This window comes from Myotis nattereri (assembly GCF_964212035.1).
Source record: "Myotis nattereri genome assembly, chromosome: 5".
In the NCBI taxonomy this organism is placed as follows: Eukaryota; Metazoa; Chordata; class Mammalia; order Chiroptera; family Vespertilionidae; genus Myotis; species Myotis nattereri.
This window is the reverse complement of record NC_138080.1, coordinates 37634401-37657267: the sequence shown is the minus strand read 5'-3', so window position 1 is coordinate 37657267 and position 22867 is coordinate 37634401. Positions and strand designations below refer to the sequence as shown.

Genomic DNA, 22867 nt, shown 5'->3' with positions numbered 1-22867 from the left:
CCAAGAGGTCATGGTTCCATTCCCAGTCAGGGTGCATGCCTGAGTTGCAGGGTTGATCCCTATTGGGGGGGCATGCAGGAGGCAGACGATCAATGGTTCTTCTCTTCCTTGATGTTTCTATCTCTCCCTCCCTCTCCCTTCTTCTCTGTAATCAATAAAAACTATTTTTTTAAGCCGAAACCGGTTTGGCTCAGTGGATAGAGCGTCGGCCTGCGGACTGAAAGGTCCCAGGTTTGATTCCGGTCAAGGGCATGTATCTGGGTTGCGGGCATATCCCCAGTAGGAGATGTGCAGGAGGCAGCTGATCGATGTTTCTCTCTCATCGATGTTTCTAACTCTCTATCTCTCTCCCTTCCTCTCTGTAAAAAATCAATAAAATATATTTTTAAAAAAAAACTATTTTTTTTAAAAAAAGGAAAGCAACACAGCTATCCTGATGGAATTTAATAATAATTATGAAGGAGATGGAGAAGGAGGAATTAATCTATACCAGGATGAGTTCAATGCATTTTGCAAGTTTTATCTCATTTCATCCTTTAAAAAACCCTCTGACGGTGCACGTTTTGAGAAGAGGAAGCTGAAGAAGTTCAGGGATGCTAAATAATCTATCCAAGGGCCTGTGACTGCAAAACAGAGTGTAACCAATAAAACCATGCTCTACTGCCCCTGCACAGACTCCAAATTCTACGGTCATGGGCCCCTTGACCCATGGTAAGAGACAAGCCTGCCTCCAGGCGCAAGAACAAAACCAATGTTAGTGTCTTCTCAACTCTCGGTCCCTCACCACCACTTTAGCGGGGACAGACCTACTGACCCTTCCCCAGGGCTGCATCCCTATAGCTCCGAGGAAGCACTATCCTGCTTCACTCCTGACACAGGGCATCTGACCTTGAACATAGCACTGAACTGGCTCTTCCTGTGAGATACTAAGAGGGTTCCAACCCACTCACTCCAAAAAGACAACTTGTCCCAGAACTCTCCAAGTTCCCAGATTCTAGCCACCTTTTCAAACCAGCCATTTGAAAAATACAGCCTGGCCTTAGCCAGTTTGGCTCAGTGGATAGAATGTCGGTCCAAGGAGTGAAGGGTACTGAGTTCGATTTTGGTCAGGGATGCATATCTGGGCTGCAGGCTCGATTCCCAGTGGGAGTTCAGGAGACAACCAGTTGATATGTCTCTCTCACATTGATGTTTCTCTCTCTGTGTCTCTCCCCTCTCCCTTCCACTTTCTCTAAAAATCAATGGAAAAATATCCTCAGGTGAGAATTAACAAAACAAAATAAGAGAAAAGGAAAGGAAAGGAAAGGAAAGGAAAGGAAAGGAAAGGAAAGGAAAGGAAAGGAAAGGAAAGGAAAGGAAAGGAAAAATGCAGCTCGTTGGTGGACTTTTCTAGGGAAAGAGTTCCTGTAGCATGTGCCTCCAGCCCTGTGACCAAATCTGTCCCCCACAGAGAAGGCTATTCTTTCTCCGCTATGCCTGAGCATCTACCTAAATCCTGGTCAGGCCAGTGGTTGACACCTTGAGCTCCTTTGTTTCTCGCAACACTTCAAGTTCTTGCTCACATCCTTTGTGGCCCTAAATGAAGCCTGTGTTTCATAATGTCACTGCTCCGGGCCCCTGTGTTGTCAGTGGGACTCAGAAGGAAAGGAGAGACAAAGTTGACACTTTCCCTGCCATGTTCCCATCAGTATCCATTTGAAGTCATGGGGAAGGTGTTAGGGCCTGGGCAGGAGACAGCCCCTGGTCTCTGCTCCTGTTCTGCCTTGACTGTGTCCTGTGTTCCATGATTTATAGACGAGAACGTAGCATGGAATGGCCCACAGACTCTGTCCTCTAACCCTGAGTAAGCCTGTCTGCCCGGGGTGCTCTTCCAGGTAGAATGAGGCCAGCCCCACCCAGGCTCACCCATTTCTATAAAGGAGCCTCCCAGGCAGCCGCCCCCAGGAGGTGCCAGCTCTGTGTCCTCCTCAGCAATGAGGCTCCATCTCTCTGAGTTGCTCTTCCTCCTGGTGATCTCATTGCCTTCAGGTAAGACTGTGGGTACAGGTCTGACTGTGAAAATGGGATTCTTTCAGGGACTGTGGTACTGAAAACCCCTATGGCTATAAGCACAGCAGGGGGACACCAATATCAGATGGACCCTCAGGCTGGGGATGGGGTTGGGTTAGTGGTCTTTGGTCCCTGCCCTTTTCCTCTGTGACTACATCCTGAAGGTCTACCAGAGCTTGAAGGGGGAGCCCATTTCATCCCATGCATATCACCGTTCAGCCATCCAAATTCCTCTTTCCCCTCACCTTCCTCTAATAAGCCTCAGACTAGGAGGCCCTCACTGAAATGCAGTAGGAGATGAGAGGACAGGGTCCAGAAAGTTAATCACAAAATAATACAGCGTCCACCAGGAAGAGAAGACAGGCCTAGGATTTCACCCAACCTCTTGAAGCCTGACTTTTCTTTTTCGTGTTTTTTGTTTGTTTTTTGTCCTTCAGGGAATGGTTTGATTGGAAATAATGGAGTAGAAGTTCGTTCCTGCACGGTAGTTGGTGGCAAATGTTTCTTTGGCTGTAAACCAGGATGGAAATGGATGACGTATTGTTTCAGCGTATTTTCTTGTTGCAAAGAACTGAAGCTAAATCTCAAACCCCCCCAGGCCTTTGAGAACTGACTCTCGCTTTCTGAGTCCAATTAAAAGGATATGTGAATGGCTAAAAGGCCAACGTCTGCTATCTGTGTGTGAGCATCTTTAATAAGGCATGGGTAGCCAAACGGGGTCAGACTCTGATCAATTTATTGGCAAAATTTCAGAAGCAGGGTTTTTTTGTTTGTTTTTTTAAAATATATTTGTATTGATTTCAGAGAGGAAGGGAGAGGGAGAGGGAGAGATAGAAACATCAATGATGAGAAAGAGTCATTGATCGACTGCCTCCTGCACGCCCCTAATGGGGATCAAGCCCGCAACCTGGTCATGTGCCCTTGACCGGAATCGAACCTGGGACCCTTCAGTCCACAAGCTGACGCTCTATCCACTGAGCCAAACCAACCAGGGCTCAGAAGCAGTTTTGTAAAGGGGCAGGCTCTACGATGAAAGGCATCTCCTATTCTTTTCTCTGCCGGCCCATCTCCATTACTAATTCCTATTTCAAGTTCAAATTCAATTGATTAATACATATATGACTACAGGCCTAAGAATATAACACCAGCTGAGCCTAATAGCAATAGCTTATTATGTGGCAGTTACATTTTTAAGTGGCTTACATAATTAAATCACTTCATTTTCACAACAAAATCTATTATTTCTCCCATTTTACAGATGAAGAAACTTTCCAAGGTCACAGAGTAGTAAGAGTTAGTTAGTACCGGGTTTGAACCCAGATAATCTTTCTTTTTTAAAATCCTCATCCAAGGATATTTTTTCTATTGTTTTTTGTTTGTTTGTTTGTTTGTTTAGACAGAGAGTGGGAGGGAGGAAGGTTGGGGGAGAGAATGAGAGAAAGAGAAACATCCATGTGAGAGAAACACATCGATTGGTTGCCTCTTGCACATGCCCAGACCCCGGGCCAGGGATCAAACCTGCAACCCTTCGGTGGGTGGGCGGACACTCTAACCATTTAGCCACACCATCCAGGGCCATATACCCAGATAATCTTTTTTTAATATATTTTATTGATTTTTACAGAGAGGAAGGGAGAGGGATAGAGAGTTAGAAACATCAATGAGAGAGAAACATCGATCAGCTGCCTCCTGCACACTACACCTCCCCCCCTCAACTGGGGACGTGCCCGCAACCAAGGTACATGCCCTTGACCAGAATCGAACTTGGGACCTTTCAGTCCTCAGGCCAATGCTCTACCCACTGAGCCAAACCAATTAGGGCGAACCCAGATAATCTTGATCCAGTGTTTTCACTGTTGAGCTAAACCCCCTCTCAACTATGAAGTATAGGAATCCAGCTGGAAATAATGGTTGTAGTTTGTAGTGATTGTACATTGCAGTCCAATGAGGAGTCAAGAATTCAGTAGATCCATGAAACACCAAGGCCCTCAAAACTCTTCCTCTGGCTTAAAGCTATAATGCTCCTGGTGGCTAAGTTGCTTTTGAGACTCTGCTCAGGGACTCTGATGATCCAAGCCCAGTGTTGCCTGACTGCTGCAAGGGGTAGCAATGGCCCACAAAGAACCATATAAAACAAAATGTCCCCAGGGTCTGCAGCATTGTTAGCATTGTTCCTACCTCACTTCCTCACCACCCGTACAGTGTCCTCAACCAGAGGCAGAGATCACAGATCTTCATCAAGACCCTTGTCATTATCTTCTCAGAAAAAACCCCAGTAGCTGAGTTTGGGGTTTTTCTTCTCCAACAATGTGCCTGAAGGAAGCACCTCCATTCTCCTGGAAGATGCACCTGCTCAGCCCCCTCCTTACTGCCAATCCTCAACATTCCAGCAAAAGAAGAAGAAGAAGGAAGAAGAAGAAGAAGAAGAAGAAGAAGAAGAAGAAGAAGAAGAAGAAGAAGAAGAAGAAGAAAGAGAGAGAGAGAGAGAGAGAGAGAGAGAGAGAGAGAGAGAGAGAGAGAGAAAGGAAGAAAGAAAGAAAGAAAGAAAGAAAGAAAGAAAGAAAGAAAGAAAGAAAGGAAGGAAGGAAGGAAGGAAGGAAGGAAGGAAGAAAGAAAGAAAGAAAGAAAGAAAGAAAGAAAGAAAGAAAGAAAGAAGCTCTAGCTGGTTTCACTCAGTGGATAGAGCATTGGTCTATGGATTGAAGGGTCCCAGGTTCGATTCTGGTCAAGGGCACATGCCTGGGTTTCGGGCTCGATCCCCAGTAGGGGGCATGCAGGAGGCAGCCAATCAATGATTCTCTCTCATCATTGATTTTTCCATCTCTCATCTCTCTCTCCCTCTCCCTTCCTTTTTTAAACATATTTTTAAAAAATCATCACTGGTCCACAGAGCTAGCCTCCTAGGGCATCTATTTGGGGTTATGTCTAGAGAGATTTTTATGATGTCAGGTACCTGTATTAGCTCACTTAAATCAGCTCTTAACCAAAAGAAAGGGAGAAGTAGTGCAAAAGCTCACAAAAGTAATATCAATGCAATGAGATTAAATAATAATAATAAAAAAACAGAAAATAAGCAGAGAAAACCAGGGGATGGAAAATAGCAAATATTCTTCACCAGATGTCAAAAGGATTCACAATCCCGAAAATATGCTAAAAATCCTTACCCTTTTCTTGTGTTCCTCAGCCCACAATTATACCAGCCTGGGGTGTGACGTTGCTCTAACTTTGACAGTGAGATGCAAAAAGAGACAGTATGCGGCCTTTGATTTCCTTCAGCACAGCTTAGATAAGACTGGAACATTCCAAGTCATTCTTGCTGAAAACTCACTCTTATGTGAAGTAAATAAGAATGCTGAGTCATCATACATAAAAGCCATTATGTATTCACCTTGTAGCTCCAAGAGTGTAGCCTCAGAGGCAGTGGCCAACCCCTCTGAAGAAGTCAGAGGACCCAATCTTTGCTCCCCACATCCCAGAGCAGTCATGGGGAAGGCCCATGGCTTAGGCTTAGGCTTAGCAAATCTGATGTCTGTTCCCAGGAACTGGTCTTGAATGAATGATATCACTGCATTGGTGCCACTGGAGCATGCTTTGTACTAATGCAGCAGACGATTTCAGAACCATCATCCAGCCGTGTGGACCTTCAGGGCTCCTTCGTTTATGGCTCTATTCCAAGCCTGTTCATTGAGGTCCAGCTATCTTTCTAGTACATTCTCCTTCGGCTTAAAAAATGTGCATAATTATTGTCAGTTACTGGAAACCGAGAAATCTGAATGATACTGAGAACTCTTACCGAGACCTCATCATTCAGTCATTTTAGGATTAGATAAGGCAATATATTAGATTATGTGTGTAACTTGCTTGGCACTTTGTCATCGGGCTTCAATATCCTGACATTGTGTTAGCTAGGTTCCAGTACCTAACAGAAGAATTGTGCCGCCCTTGGGGAAAGGCATTGAAGACGAGAAGCACCCCTAAACCCTAAACCCCAGCCGCTATGAAGCCAGTGCAATGGTGTCAGAACAGGCATCTACAGATGCAAAGGCAAGGCAGATCTCAGGGAAAGAATCAAACACAGCCCCCCAGCATCACCATCTATACTATACAATTCAGTCTCAATGATAAACCTATTACTGGTGGTATTCAGTCTCAATTCTTTCTTCGGAATCAAACACGGAGGTTTCAAGTTTTGGCTATGTATTGGATTCCTGGTCTGCCCTAACAAATAGCCACAGAACTGGGAGGATTATAACTACAGACATTTCTTCTCTCACAGAGGATGACCGTTTACAGAGAAATGGCTCAGAGAGGTCAAGCTGTCCTCTTAGCCACACAGCAAGTGGGAGTCAGAGCCCACATAAAAATTCAAGCCAAGGGTGACAGCAATTAGTGTCCTAACCATGGGCTGGTGGAGTGGTCGCAGTCTGGGCCAGGGTGTACCAAGGACACACACACCTCTATGCTGCTGGGTCGGGCCAGGTGAGGCACTAGCTAGCCTGGAGAACCGGCTGCCCAAGGCAGCTCCCTCGTCTGAAACACACAGGCGCGCGCGCACACACACACACACACACACACACACACACACACACACGCCCCGATGCCTGCATCTGAAAAGACCCTTAGAAATCATCTCTAGATTGGAAAAAAGGGGCCTGGTGTGGGAGGGAGTGGAAGTGGGGAGTGGACTTGCCCAAGACCATCACTAGTGAGGCCAGGAACCAGCAACGGCCCAAGACCCTCTGAGAGGCAGCCCAGTGCTCCGTGCTCCACACCATGTGTATTTAGGGAAGAGAGGAGCCAAAATGATTGGCCACAACTAACATTTTTTAAGTCTTTTTCAAGCTTGTCTATTTGGGAAAATGGATACTTGCCAAACTGGACCAAAATTAAATGCCATCCGATAATGGTACAAAGGAACTCAAGTCATGGAAACGTTTCCTAGAGCCTTGGGAAGCTCCTGTCTAGCTCTTCTCACTGGTGCACACTGAATGAAATAGCCAGCAGGTGAGGATGACGCTGGAAACAAAGGCCAAAGCAAGTGCTTAAGAGACTGGTAGGTAGAGTTCCTGTGTTTACCACTAGGGGGCGGGGCCGGCCTGTTTTCCCAGTTTGAACAGGCGATGAAATTGTCTACTGCTCTCCCATCTTGTGGGTCTTTCCTGGGCCAAGAAGCACACTCACCACATTTTTCCACTTATAAGCGGAAACTTTAACAACTTTTGAAAGAGTGGGAGAGAAAACTGGCAAAGTGTGAACTTGTATACAAACCTCACATCACACAGTAGGAGCCAGAGAGATGAACCTGTACATTGTTGCGGGGAGAGGGGGTGGCAGCACAGGAGAGGGGCAGAGCACATTTATCCCAGTTTTGTAAAGGAAATCTATTTCTGTCTGTTTAAGAGGTGGAAATCATTAGCAAAGGTAAGTTGATGAAATGTATAGATTGGAAGTGTGGGGCTTTTAAATTGTACATTAAAATGTCTATAAAAGAAAAGAAACTGCCCGGCGAGTGTGGCTCAGTGGCTGAGCATGGACCTATGAACCAGGAGGTCACTGCTAGATTCCCGGTCAGAGCACATGCGGGGGGTTGCAGACTCGATCCCCAGTAGGGGGTGTGCAGGAGGCTGCGGATCAATAATTCTCATTGATGTTCCTATCTCTCTCTCCCTCTCCCTTCCTCTCTGAAATCAATAAAAATATATTTTTTTAAAAAAGTAAGAATCTGATTGGAAATTCTGAAGAAGAGGAATACTGACAAATAGTCCTTCTGGATGTTAAAACCTATTACCGGTATTCAGTCTCAATAATTAAAACAGTGTGATAATGGCATATCACTAGACAGATCACTAAAGTCGGATATAGACCCAATGCAAATATGCATTTAGAAATGATAAAGCGGCCATCTAACCAAGTATTATTCAGTAAATGGTGTCAGGAAAACTAAAGAGGCATCTGGAAATATTGTAAAGTTGGAACCTTAGCTGTTATAGTTTAATAAACTCCAAATGGATCAAAGATGTAAAGATAAGAAGAAGAATTCATACAGCACTAGAGAAAAGTATAGGGCAGTGGTCGGTAAACTCATTAGTCAACAGAGCCAAATATCAACAGTACTTCTTCAAAATAGACTCGCCCAGGCCGGAAACCGACTTCTGCGCATGGGCCACGAAGTTTCAATCGCACTGTATGTGCACACCCGCATGTGGTATTTTGTGGAAGAGCCACACTCAGAGGGCCAAAGAGCTGCATGTGGCTCACGAGCCGCAGTTTGCTGACCATGGGTATAGGGTAATTATTTTATACCTGTCTACCTGAAATAAAGCACAGGTACTACTAGAGACTGAATGCTTGGGTCCCTCCCAAGTTTATATGTTGAAATCCTAACCCCCAATGCGATGGCATTAGGAGATGGGGTCTTTGGGAAAATTATTAGGACATAAGAGTGAAGTTCTCATGCATGGGATTAGTGCTCTCATGAGAGCCATGAGAGAGCTTGCTTCCTCTCTCTGCTCTCTGCCTTGTGAACACACAACCATCTACAAACCATGAAGTGGCCATCAACAGACACCAGAGCTGCCAGCACCTTGATCTTGGACTTCCCAGTCTCCAGAGCGTGAGCAATAAATATTTGCTGTGTAAGCCACCCAGTCTATAGTGTTCTGTTATAGCAGCCCAAACTAAGGCATCATTTTAAAAATAGTAAATAGACTACACAAAACCAGTCATCTCTGCATGTAAAAGTCAAATAATTAAGTACAAGCTGGGAACATAGTTAGGAAATATAAAAAGCATTATATTTTTAGAAGTTGGAATAAAACTTGCAATTAAATTCTTTCAAATTTTTAATAAGACCTTTGAATTTATTTCTGAATATATATTCTTCATACCCGTTTCTATAGTTCCTCAAATTTTTAATAGTTACCATTTATGAGAAACCCTGTTCACACAAGTAAGTGATAAAAGCCAACTTAGTCCTAACCGGTTTGGCTCAGGCAATAGAGTGTCCGCCTGCAGACCGAAAGGTCCCAGGTTTGATTCTGGTCAGGGGCATGTGCCTTGGTTACAGGCACATTCCCAATAGGGGGTGTGCAGGAGGCAGCTGATCGCTGTTTCTCTCTCATTGATGTTTCTAACTCTCTATCCCTTTCCCTTCCTCTCTGTAAAAAAATCATTAAAATGTGTGTGTTTTTAAAGTCAACTTAAACCATTTTTACAGCCACTCAAAAATTTGCAACAATCATATTCACCAATGATACATCTGATAAGGGGTTAATTTCCAAAATATATGAAAAACTCATACAATTCAACAAAAGGAAGACAAATTATTCAATTTAAAAAATGGGCCAAAGACCTGAATAGACACTTCTCCAAAGAGAACATACAGCTGGCCAATAGACATATGAAAAAATGCTCAAGGTCACCAATCATCAGGGAGATTCAAATTAAAACTACAATGAAGTATCACCTCACACCTGTCAGAATGGCTACTATAAACAAACAGCAAGTGTTGGCGATCATGTAGAGAAAAGGGAACCCTAGTGCACTGCTGGTGGAAATGCAGCCTGGTGTAGCCATTATGGAAAACAGTATGGTGATTTCTCAAAAAATTAAAAATGCAAACTGCCATTTGACCCAGTGATCCCTCTTCCGGGAATATATCCCAAGACTCCTAAAACACCAATCAGAAAGAATATATGACTTCTATGCTCATAGCAGCATTATTTACAATAGCTAAGATCTGGAAACAGCCCAAGTGCCATCAGTAGATGAGTGGATAAAAATGCTGTGGTACATTTATGCAATGGAATACTATGCAGCTGTAATAAAGAAAGATCTCTTACCCTTTGAGACAACATGGATGGGCCTGGATATAATTATGCTAAGCAAAATAAGCCAGTCAGAGAAAGACAAATATCACATGATCTTACTCATATGTGGAATATAATAAACAAAATAAACTGATGAACACAATAGGTCCAGAAACATGGAAGCATGGAACAGACTGACAGATATCAGAGGGAAGTGGGGCTGGGTGTGGAGAGGGAAGGAAGAGATTAACCACATCAGCATTTCTCTGTTTTTCCCTCTACTACTGACTCTAAAAATCAATGGAAAAATATCCTTCTGTGAAGATTTAAAATAAAAATGATGCTGACTTGTTGAAGGTATATTAGAACTTATATGCATACTAGTGGTCCGGTGCACAAAATTCATGCATGGGGGGTGGTGTCCCTCAGCCCAACCTGCACCTTCTCCAATCTGGGACCCCTTGGGGGATGTCCAACTGTGGGATCTAGCCTAAACCAGCAGTCAGACATCCCTCTCTCAATCAGGGACTGCTGGCTCCTAACTGCTCACCTGCCTGCCTGCCTAATCATCCCTAACCACTCTGTCTGCCAGCCTGCTCACCCCCAACTGGCCCTCCCCCCCGCTGGCCTTCTTGCCCCCAACTACCCCCCTTGCTGGCCTGATCGCTCCCAACTGCCCCCCACTGTCAGCCTGCTCGCCCTCAACTGCCCCCCTCACTGGCCTGCTTGCCCCCAACTGCCCTCCCCTCCTGGCCTGATGGCCCCTAATCACCACCATGGCTTTGTGCAGAAGGGCATCTGGAAGGTCTCCTGGAAGGTCTCCCAGTCTAATTAGCATATTACCCTTTTATTGGTGTATATATGCATAGCCCATGGACAAACAATAGTGCAGTGAAGGCTTTGGGTGGGGTGGGAGCCGGGTGAAGGGGGACAAAAGAGGGAAATGGAGGACATCTGTAATACTCTCAATGATAAAAATAAATTTTTAAAAGTTTCAACAATCAAAATTATACATGAAAAATCTGACAGCTCTTCCTTTCTTTCATTGACAATATAATGTTCAACTACTTTATAACATAAGAATGGCTTTTACATCCAGTTTGGCTCAATGGATAGTGCATTTGTTGTTTGTTGATAGTAGCCATTCTGACAGGTATGAGGTGATACCAATGAATCTTCAATTTAAATCTTCCTGGTGACCTTGGGCATTTTTTCATATATCTATTGGCCATCTGTGTGTTTTCTTTGGAAAAGTGTCTATTCGGGTCCTTTGCCTATTTTTTAATTGAATAATTTGTCTTCCTTTTGTTGAATTGTATGAGTTCTTCATATATTTTTTTAAGAAGTTAACCCCTTACAGATGTATTATTGGTGAATATAATTGTTTGGCTCAGGGCACATACTTTGGTTGCAGGCTCTTTCACAACGATATTTCTCCCTGTTTTTCCCCCTACCACTGTCTCTAAAAATCAATAGAAAAATATCCTTCAGTGAAGATTTTTTAAAAATGATGCTGACTTGTTGAAGGTGTATTAGAAAAGAATGATGAAGCTCTAATTTGAAAGCAACTGGCTGGGATGTCACTGAAAAAGCATGTCAGCTGCAATAGGTCAAAAGCAGAGGGAGCCATAGCCAGTTTGGCTCAGTGGATAGAGCATCGGCCCGTGGACTGAAGAGTCCCGAGTTCAATTCCGGTCAATGGAACATACCTTGGTTGCAGGTTTCCCGGCCTTGGTTGGGGTGCAGGCAAGAGGCAACCAATTGATGTGTCTCTCTCACATTTCTGTGTCTCTCTGTCTCTCCCTCTCCCTTCCACTCTCTCTAAAAATCAATGGAAAAATATCCTCGGGTGAGGATTAACAAAAAAATAAAAAATAAAGCAGATGGCGCCCTGCCAGTGTGGCTCAGTGAGTGAGCATTGACCCATGACAGAGGTCATCAGTTCGATTCCCAGTCAGGGCCCATGCCCGGGGTTCAGGTTCAATCCCCAGCAGGGGGCACGTAGGAGGCAGCCAATCGATGTTGATGTTTCTCATCTATGTTTCTATCTCTCTCCCTCTCCCTTCCTCTCTTTCTAAAATTAATAAAAACTTTTTTTAAGCCGATGGAAAATATAAAGACAGATCCAGAGCCACTCCCTAGAGCAGCACCCCACAAGCAGCCTTCACCTAAAGTTTTACCTTCTCCCCTTGGCAGGGCACCTGGCACTTGGGCACCAGGAACACTACCTCCTTCAGCAGCCCCATGGACCCTGATCTTTAATGGACAAGCCAGGCTCTGCAGTGGCCTCAGGTGAGTATCCAGGGTGGGAGAAGGACAGATGATTAGGCAGAACCAGAGGATTTTTAGGGAAGTGAAAATACTCTATCTGGACACCAGCATGGTGGCTGCCAGAGGGAAGGGAGAGGTTAGTAAAGGGTAAAGGGAATCAAATATATGGTGACTGAAGATGATTTGACTTTAGGTGGTGAGCATACAATGCAATATACAGAGCATGTATCATAGAAATGATCCTATTAACCTGTATCATCCCATTAATCTATGTAGCCCCAATACATTTAGTTAAAAAATAAATAAACAAAACACAAGAAGAGACTCTGTATGATACTATAATGATGGCTACATATCATTATACATTTGTCTAAATCCATAGAATTCACCCAGAGTGAGCCCCCATAGAAACTGTGAACTTTGGGTGATAATAAGACAATGTGGGTTCATCAAGTGTCACAGTGTGCCACTCTGGTGGGGATGTTGATGGGGAATGCTGTGAGTGTAGGAGGTAGCGGGGAATGGGAAATGTCTGTACCTTCTGCTCAAACTTTGCTGTGAACCTAAAACTGCTCTGAAAAACAAAGTCTAGCCCTGGCCGGTGTTGCTCAGTGGATAGTGCATCAGCCTACAGACTGAAGGGTCCCGGGTTCAATTCCAGTCAAGGGCATGTACCTTGGTGGCGGGCACATCCCCAGTAGGGGGTGTGCAGGAGGCAGCTGATCAATGTTTCTCTCTCATCGATGTTTCTAACTCTCTATCCCTCTTCCTTCCTCTCTGTAAGAAATCAATAATATATATATATATTTTTTTTTAAGTCTATTAAAGAAGGAAAAAGAAAAAAGAGTGAACTTCTGCTACTCATACAATACAAGCAAAGGGTGAGTCCCTCAGACATTAAGGTGAGGAAGGGGCCCAGATACAGAAGAGCAATTCCATTGACATGAATTTCCAGGCCACACAAAACTATGACAGAAGCAGTGGGTGCAACTGGGTGGACAATGACAGGGAAGGATATATAAGCGGCATTTACACGGGTAGATCCATTTGTAAAAGCGCATTGATCTGTCCACATAAGATCTGCACACTCTATACCAGGAAGCGTGCTCACATCTCTCTTCATAAAAATGGATCTGAAATGCAAGCTTTGCTGAGGGACACAGAGGGAACTTGTGAACCTCATGGGGTTCCCTTAATGACAGTGACAAATGACAGAAGTTCCTGAAGAACAAGGCAAAGAGTTTACAGTATGGACTGTCCTCAGGGTTCTTCTCTTCTTCTGTAGAAGGGCATATGGTCAAAAGGAGTGATCAGATCAAGAACTGATCATTCACAGTATCAGCGAGACAAAATTGGCAAGAGACCTGCAGACTCCCCCATCCCTGGCATTTCAACCAAACTCTCATTTTCTTTTATTTTTTTAAATATATTTATTTATTGATTTCACAGAGGAAGAGAGAAGGAGAGAGAGATAGAAACATCAACGATGAGAGAGAATCATTGATCAGCTGCCTCCTGCACGCCCCCAACTGGGGATTGAGCCAAAATCCAGGTACATGCCCTCGACCGGAATCGAACCTGGGACCCTTCAGTCCGCAGGCTGACGCTCTATCCACTGAGCCAAACCGGCCAGGGCCAAACTCTCATTTTCTCTCCCTGACTTGCTAACAAAGCACAGACGCTCCCCTCCAGCCCCCTGCTCCCCTAGAGCCCGCACCCCACCTCCCACAATGGGCACTCCCCAGATAAGACTCAGGCTTTTCAACCTGTGGCGCCAGCCTGGGAAAAGCAGACAGAGCATGGGCCCTGTGGCCCCTCCGCCTGCTGCCCCCAGCCCTTCCCTTCCCTGGCACCAAAACAGATGACTTCATCTATGGGTCCCAGCTCCTATCAGCTGCCGGCCTCCCTGGGACCAGAGCGGGGGAAGGAGCCTGGAGGCAGAGGCTGGCTGGAGCTCTGGTTACTTTGGCACAGGCTGGGGCTCTGTGGAGTGTCAGCCACAGCCTTCAAATCAGAAGAGCCCCGGCCTTGTTCTGGGGGTTCCTGACGCCTGCACGTGGCCACCTCTCACAGCTTGGCCTCCACGCTCCTCTGAGCTGAACTTGGGTATGAGACCGCTGCAACTGGCAGCCACCACTTAGCCAGGCTCAGGACACAGGAGGCTCCCATTGTCCCATGAAATAAGAGTCCCGGCCCGGCCAGGGTGGCTCAGTGGTTGACTATCAACCAATGAACCAGGAGGTCACAGTTCAATTCCCAGTCACATGGGCTGCGGGCTCAATCCCCAGTAAGGGGTGTGCAGGAGACAGCCTATCAATGATTCTGTCTCATCATTACTGTTTCTATCTCTCTTTCCCTCTTCCTCCCTCTCTGAAATCAATAAAAACATATTTTTTTAGAAAGAGTCCCATTCCTGGTCCTGAGTCCCGACACCACGATAGCAGACACCTTTATGTTTGCCCAGGTTACTGTCTCAGGCCAGCCCAGAGCATAGTCCAGCTCAGGAATCAAAGTCCCCGTCACTGTCACGTTCAGTGTTCATGCTCCTGCTCCTCCACCCACCTCCTTTACAATGTCCAGTGTGACCTCGGGGGGACCCGTGGGGAGCTCAGGAGAGACCTGCCCGTGCAGGCCACATGCGGGGAAGCAGCTGTGTCCGGTAGGTCATGTCACTGCGCTGGTGACTTTGCTGCTGGTACCATTTCCCAGTCTGGCCCAGGGCTTCAGGGGTGCTGGTTATGCCCTGGCCAAGGTGGGTTTCCAGTTACCTGCAGAGGATGGGCTCTGGAGCCGGGCCACTGGCTTCCCACAGCCATGTGATCTTGAGCAAAGTTAGTTACCTCGTCTCTCCAGACCCCAGTGCCTCATCTGTAAATTGGGGATATAAGTGTTACTCTCTCAGACCACTGTTGCAGGGATCAAGTAGATGAATGAAGTAGTACTTCATGTCCAGCAGTAGCAAACACTCAACATGAGTGTTCTTTTTATTGCCTGGGTCAGTGGTCTCTGAGATAGCAGGTCCTGAGGAGGTTCTTAGGCGCCCAGGCATTCCCAGTGGCCCTCAGAGCCTAGCACACGGCAGACCCTCAGGAGGCATTAGCAGGAGGCTCTTTCGCCTATCTCCCTCCACCCCCGTAAGTGGGGCTCTCTCATGCTGGATCCCAGGACTCACAGGGACCCTCTGCTCCCTGGGCCGCTGGTCTCTCCTTCCAGCCAGCACACATTGCGATTCCTGGGCCCAGGCACCTGCACCACCTACTGACTCCAGAAATCACTATTCGGAGAAGCACTTTGTCTAGCGGACATTTTTCAAATATCAGGGGCGAGTTGCATTGTGTCCCTTCCCCAACCCAGAGGGGAGGGTGCTAGTGGGTGAGGAATGTGTCATCTTAGCAGCTCCCCAAATACATAGTCTCCCCAGGCCCTCTCTCTCACTTTCTGCCTACTCCCTCTGCCTTTCCAGAAAGCACCAGGCCAGTTCACTCCCTCGAACTGCTGTGCAGACTCAACCATGAGCCATGTCCAAGGAAGACCCTGTACTTCCCTCTTAGAGGTTGAATGGGAGACAGGTGGTCAGAGAGCAGGAAGGGCCTTGGACAGTATCACCCCCTGTGCTACCCTGATTTCACATTCTTACCCACCTCCTTCTAAGCACCTTTAGCAGCTACCTGCATTTTTTAAAATATATTTTATTGATTTTTTTACAGAGAGGAAGGGAGAGGGTTAGAGAGTTAGAAACATCGATGAGAGAGAAACATCCATCAGCTGCCTCCTGCACACCCCCTACTGGGAATGTGCCCGCAACCAAGGTACGTGCCCTTGACCGGAATCGAACCTGGGACCCTTCAGTCTGCAGGCCGACACTCTTTCCACTGAGCCAAACCAGTTAGGGCTCTACCCGCATTTTTATGAGGCTTCATCCTTCTGCATCCTGACGTTAGCATGCCTCATCTCCCCGACAACAGCTCCGTATGTTGGAAGGGCAGTTTTAGATCTCCATCTTAAGTTCGTGAACACTGAGAAAGGAGAGAGCCAATGACTGGCCCAGGGTTACACAGCTTATTCCAGACTAGGATCCGGACCTTCTGGTTCTGGTTCTGTAGAGCCCTGTGTGTGTCCGGCTACTTCAAGAAAGGAGGCTTGCTCCCTCCTTTACGGACAGCGGGGCAGGGGCACATAGGCCTGTTGCACCTCTGCCTCAAGCTGAACCATTCTGCCAACATGCTTTCAGGCCACAGGAATACCTTCGGGTCCTGTGGTCACTCTAATTATTCTGATCTGCTGTCGTCAAACCCAGGTGATTCCCCAGCAATCATGGGTTAACCCCTCCTCCCAAGTCATCATGACTCATCTTTCCCACTGACCTTCTCAGAGCTGTTCATCTGTCCCTGTCCTGGGCGAAGCCACAGGCCGCAGACCCCAGACCCCAGCCCGATGGCCCAGGCTTCACCGAGGACCCGGGCTGGGGCTGCAGAGAAGCTGTCAGGCTGTGGTATTATTGTCCAGATCTGCGAGGCCACTTATCTGGAACGCCCACATGGGGAAATGAGATAGTCCAGCAGCACTTTTCCCACCAATATCCTTATCTTGACGGGAAAGAAGGCTGTGTTTGTGTGTGAAGACGTGTGTGTGTGATTTTTACAAACTCCTGTGTGTGTGTGTCTACTTGAGTGTTTTCCACTCCATGACTTCTGAGCATATGGATAATGTTTGCGCAATTTTATGACTTGACTATGAGTCTATGAAGTATGTCCAAATCTTGTGTTGGAAGAAAAATAGATGGCAAGAAGGGAGAGAGGGATGGGAGATACAAAAGAGAAAACAGCATCAGGGGAGACATTTTAAAAAGATTGTACACAACTGGTTTTGGTGAAAGGATGAAGAAATGGTTATTTTTCTACATTGACTAGGAAAGTCGTGCAATGTTGAAAAGTTAAAAGTATCTTCACCTGTAAGTCTACTTTCCAGATGTACCCAAGCGATAGTACCCATGTACACAAAGAAATGTACAAGAATGTTCATTACGGAGTTATCGGAGCAGCAAAAATCATAAACCATCTAAATGTTAATTGATAGGGGAGTGGTTAAATATATTCAGTAAAGCATACTATCAGTCAGAAAGAACAAAAAGAAATCTTTATACTAAAATGGAAAGATTCCCCCAAATGTGTAAGTTTAAAAAATACCAAATCACAGAATTTATATGGATTATACTATATAAGAAACAAAAATATATATTTTTAGAGAGATACAGATACATATCTATACTTACCTATTTCTATAGCCATATGCATACAGATATACATACAGAGGAAGAGAGAAAGGCCTGGAAGGTGTACACTAAAATGACAGCAGTGGTTACCTCTAAAGGAGAGAGTTGGAATTACAGGTGCATTATTTGCCCAGCTCGTGTGGCTCCATGGTTGAGCAACGTTATGAACCAGAAGGTCACAGTTTGATTCCCAGTCAGGGCACACGCCCAGGATGCAGCCTCTATCCCCTGTGCAGGAGGCAGCCAATTGACGATTCTCTCTCATCATTGATGTTTCTATCTCTCTCTCCCTTTCCTTTCCTCTCTGAAATCAATAAAAAATATATATTTTTTAAATAAATAAAGGTGCATTATCTAAATAGACCTACCACAGATGTAAGTTTCTGTATAATTTGTTTAATTATAAACACTTTATAACTTTTTAAAGAAATCAGAAACACTAGAATCCACTCAATGTAGACCCTATGATCCAAACAAAAATTGGGTCCTAGATGTTTTGTTCAGTGAATAGAGCATCAGCCTGTGGACCAAAGTGTCCCAGGTTCGATTCTGGTCAAGGTCACATACCTCGGTTGCAAGCTCCTCCCCAGCCCGGGCCCTAGTCAGGGTTCATGCAAGAGGCAACCAATAGATGTGTTTCTCTCACATTGGTGGTTCTCTCTCTGTCTTTACCTCTCTCTTCCACTCTCAATAAAAATCAATGAAAAAATATCCTCCAGTGAGGATTAACAACAACAACAAAAAAAATTGGGAAAGAAAATCAATATCTTGTTTTCTGTGGCAAACCTGTGTGTGATTCAGCTGGTTCTCATGCTCCTGGTGAGATGGAGGAGGGAGTAGGAGCAAACTGGAAGAAAGGTACCTTGGTCACCACACATCCTGCCCGAGTGTCCCTCGGGGAGGAATAGGCTTGTTTTTACCTGTGTTGTTCTTAAAAGTAGCTACCAAGGTAGAGAACCCAGGGAGGGTGGCTGAGAGTTTTCCCTATAGAGTTAGATCCAGAAAAAGGCTCCATTGGGCAAATCTTTTTTTCTTTATTTTACCAATTAGGAAACTGAGGCCTGAAGAAGTAGAGCAGAGTAAAAGTTAATTATTATGAGTCTACAATTAATTCTCTTCCTCTTTCTGGGCAGTGAGGGAGAGGAGGGCATTCAATCCACAGACATCAATAAAGATGTTCACTCCCCCACATGAGGGGAAATTCTGGCAAAGCTCCTGAACCTGAGCAAACCCATAGATTCTGCTGGAATAATCCCATGACCTGGGGAACGAGGACCAGGGATCCTAGGATCAGAAGGTGAAGACTAAAGCTCTCAGGCTCTACAGGCCAAATCATCCGCCAACTCCCTTTGCCCAAGATGCAACCTCTATTCATAAGGCAGGTGTCAAGGCCAAGCAAAACTAGTAAAGAACAGCCCAAGGCAGCATGGTTCAGTTGGTTCAAGCATCGTCCTCTACACCAAACAGCTGCAGGTTTGATTCCTGATCAGGGCACCTACCCAGGTTATAGGATCGATACCCTATTGAGGAGAGGCAATAGATCAATGTTTCTCTCTACATGGATGTTTCTCTCTCTCTCTCTCTCTCTCTCTCTCTCTCTCTCTATCTCTAAAAATCAATAAAAGCTTATCCTTGGGTGAGGATTAAAAATGTATGTATTAGAGAACCAAGATGGCGGCATAGGTTAACGCCGGAGTTTGCTGCCTTGAACAACTACTTCAAAAGTGAAACTAAAAGACGGAATGGACATCACCCAGAACCACAGGAACGCTGGCTGAGTGCAAGTCCTACAACTAGGAGGAAAGAGAAACGCATACGGACACTCAGAGGAGGCGCAGTGCTGAAGTCAAATTCTGAGGTGCGGAGTGCGCGGAGCGGGCTGGCGGTGGAGGGCACGGTTGGTGTTTTCAATCGGGAGGGAGTCGCAGACTCTGAGCTCCAGATACGGGCGAGTCTTTAGGGACCCAGACTCAAACGGGAGAAGCGGGACTGTCTGGCTTCAGTCAGAGCGAGTGCAGCTTTCTCTCCGAGGTTTGCAGCGGGTGCTGGGACTCAGAGAGGCAGAGCCTCTGGGGACAGGACTGAGAGCCGCCATAACTGCTCTCTCCGGCCCACCCTGTTGATCCTGTGCAACCCGCCCTGCCCAAGCCCTGCACAGAGGCATTTGCCGGATAGCCTCAGGCAAAGGCTAGATTAGCACCTCCCTAGAGGACAGAAGTTCTCTCACTGCAGACACAGCTGATTCTCATAGCCACTTGGCCTGGAGGTCAAACCCTCCCTGGTATTAGCTACAACAATCAAGGCTTAACTACAAGACTGCGCACAAAGACCACTAGGGGGTGCACCAAGAAAGCATAACAAAATGCGGAGACAAAGAAACAGGACAAAATTGTCAATGGAAGATATAGAGTTCAGAACCACACTTTTAAGGTCTCTCAAGAACTGTTTAGAAGCTGCCGATAAACTTAATGAGATCTACAAGAAAACTAATGAGACCCTCAATGTTATGATGGGGAACCAACTAGAAATTAAGCATACACGGACTGAAATAACGAATATTATACAGACTCCCGACAGCAGACCAGAGGAGTGCAAGAATCAAATCAATGATTTGAAATGCGAGGAAGCAAAAAGCACCCAACCGGAGGGGCGGAATGAAAAAAGAATCCAAAAATGCGAGGATAGTGTAAGGAGCCTCTGGGACAGCTTCAAGCGTACCAACATCCAAATTATAGGGGTACCAGAAGATGAGAGAAAGCAAGATATTGAAAACCTATTTGAAGAAATAATGACAGAAAACTTCCCCCACCTGGTGAAAGAAATGGACTTACAGGTCCAAGAAGCGCGGAGAACCCCAAACAAAAGGAATCCAAAGAGGACCACACCAAGACACATCATCATTAAAATGCCAAGAGCAAAAGACAAAGAGAGAATCTTAAAAGCAGCAAGAGAAAGAAACTCAGTTACCTACAAGGGAATACCCATACGACTGTCAGCTGATTTCTCAACAGAAACTTTGCAGGCCAGAAGGGAGTGGCAAGAAATATTCAAAGTGATGAATACCAAGAACCTACAACCAAGATTACTTTATCCAGCAAAGCTATCATTCAGAATTGAAGGTCAGATAAAGAGCTTCACAGATAAGGAAAAGCTAAAGGAGTTCATCACCACCAAACCAGGATTATATGAAATGCTGAAAGGTATCCTTTAAGAAGAGGAAGAGGAAGAAAAAGGTAGAGATACAAATTATGAACAACAAATATGCATCTATCAACAAGTGAATCTAAGAATCAAGTGAATAAATAATCTGATGAACAGAATGAACTGGTGATTATAATAGAATCAGGGACATAGAAAGGGAATGGACTGACTATTCTTGGGGGGGGGAAGGGGTGTGGGAGATGCGGGAAGAGACTGGACAAAAATCGTGCACCTATGGATGAGGACAGTGGGTGGGGAGTGAGGGCGGAGGGTGGGGCGGGAACAGGGAGGAGGGGAGTTATGGGGGGGAAAAAGAGGAACAAATGTAATAATCTGAACAATAAAGATTTAATTAAAAAAAATGTATGTATTATCTAATCTAATAATCGACAAACATGGTAATTGACCATACCTTCGCTATGCTTCCCATTGGCTAATCAGGGTGATACGCCAACAAAGATGGCGGTTAATTTGCATACGTAGGCCGCAATGATGGGAGGCAGAAGGACGGGAGAACAGTGATCGGAAACCCAGGCAGCAGGCAAGAACCCTGGAGAACCGGGGCTGCCTTTGCCTGCCCCCCAGCTGGTGATCGGAGAAGCCGGAGGGGGGCAGGGAAGAGGCAGCTGCCAGCGAAAGCCTGCATGCACTTCCTGGAGACGAATCTGGAAGCCAAGAATGCCTGTGTCCTGCTGTCGCAGAGCCAGCTGTTTGAGGAGCCCGAGCTGACCCAGTGCTGCTGGGAGGTCATTGACACGCAGGCGGAGATGGCCCTGCAGTCTGAGGGCTTCTGTGAGATCGACTGGCAGACCCTGGAGGTCGTCGTCACCCAGGAAGCCCTCAACACCAAGGAGGTGGTGGTCTTCGAGGTCATGCCCAACTGGGCCAAGGCCGAGTGCAAGCGGCAGGGCCTGCCCGCCTCCCCGCGCAACAAGAGGCACGTCCTGGGGCCGGCCCTCTACCTGGTCCACATTGCGACCATGACCCTGGAGGAGTTTGCCAACAGCGCTGCCCAGTCGGACATCCTGATGCTGGAGGAGACCCACAACATCTTCTTGTGGTACATGGCAGCCAACAAGCCCCCGCTCGACTTCCTGCTGACCAAGAGGTGGGGCCTGGCCCCACAGAGGTGCCACCGCTTCCAGTCCTCTGCCTACCGCAGCAACCAGTGGCACTAAGGGAGGCGCTGCGACAGTATCCAGTTTGCGGCGGACAGGAGGGTGTTTGTGGTGGGGCTGGGCCTGTATGGGTCCAGCTCTGGGAAAGCCGAGTACAGTGTGAAGATCGAACTCAAGTGCCTGGTCCTTGCCCAGAACCTGACCAGGTTCGTGTCCGACGGCTCCAGCAGCACCTTCCCAGTCTGGTTCGAGCACCCGGTGCAGGTGTAGCAGGACACCTTCTACATGGCCAGCACCGTGCTGGACGGCAGCAAGCTCAGCTACTTCGGGCAGGAGGGCCTGACAGAGGTGCAGTGCAGGAAGTTGACCTTCCAGTTCCAGTGCTCCTCCGACAGCACCAACGGCATCGGAGTGCAGGGCGGGCAGATCCCCAAGCTCATCTTCTATGCCTGAGGCTGTGGGTGTGCAGGTGCTGGGGGAATGGAGGGCCACACCGTTTCCCCTCAGCAGGACAGGCTTCAGGACTCCTAACCTTTTGTGCACAGCTGGCTGTAGCCAGAGGTATAAATGAGACGTTTCTACACGGCCAGAGCCCGGTTCTGAATCCAGGGGGCTGGGCCTCATCACATCTACTGCACATTGGGGTGCACACTCAGGTGGAGGGCGGATTTGGGGACGGAGAGCAGCCTGTACCCCACCAGAGGTACCCATGCCACCTGCTTTGTGGGCTTGGCCATCCCTCCCATCCTCCTAGATTTTGTTCTGAGTTGTTCTAAGCTTAAGACCTTCCCTCCAAATCTAAAACCTGGAAAAAGTCATTTTAAAAAAAATGTCAAGAAATTATTAAAAATACAGGTACTATGAAAAAAAAAAATACAGGTACTTCTCCAAACACCAGCCGTAGGGTGGTGGTTGGGGGGGGGGGGGGGGGGCAAGGAAGAGGCGGCTGCTGGCCAACCACCTCTTGCCTGCCGCCTGGGTTTCCAATCACCATTCTTCCGCCCTTCTGCCTCCCATCATCTTTGTTGGCGGTTAATTTGCATATCACCCTGATTAGCCAATGGGAAGCGTAGCAAAGGTATGGTCAATTACCATGCTTGTCTATTATTAGATTAGATAGAGGCCTGGTGCATGGGTTGGGGCCGGCT

At 46.5% G+C, this 22867-nt stretch overlaps 1 protein-coding gene across 1 annotated transcript; it reads left to right on the top strand.

Annotated features, from left to right (window-relative positions):
* Positions 1-692: 692 nt before the first annotated feature.
* DEFB136 (defensin beta 136) lies at positions 693-22172 on the top strand (the record flags this gene model as incomplete). Its single annotated transcript, XM_081092746.1, is given in 5 exon segments — positions 693-711; positions 2487-2561; positions 21085-21776; positions 21780-21986; positions 21990-22172. Coding segments are annotated over 5 exon segments (1176 nt in total).
* Positions 22173-22867: the final 695 nt, after the last annotated feature.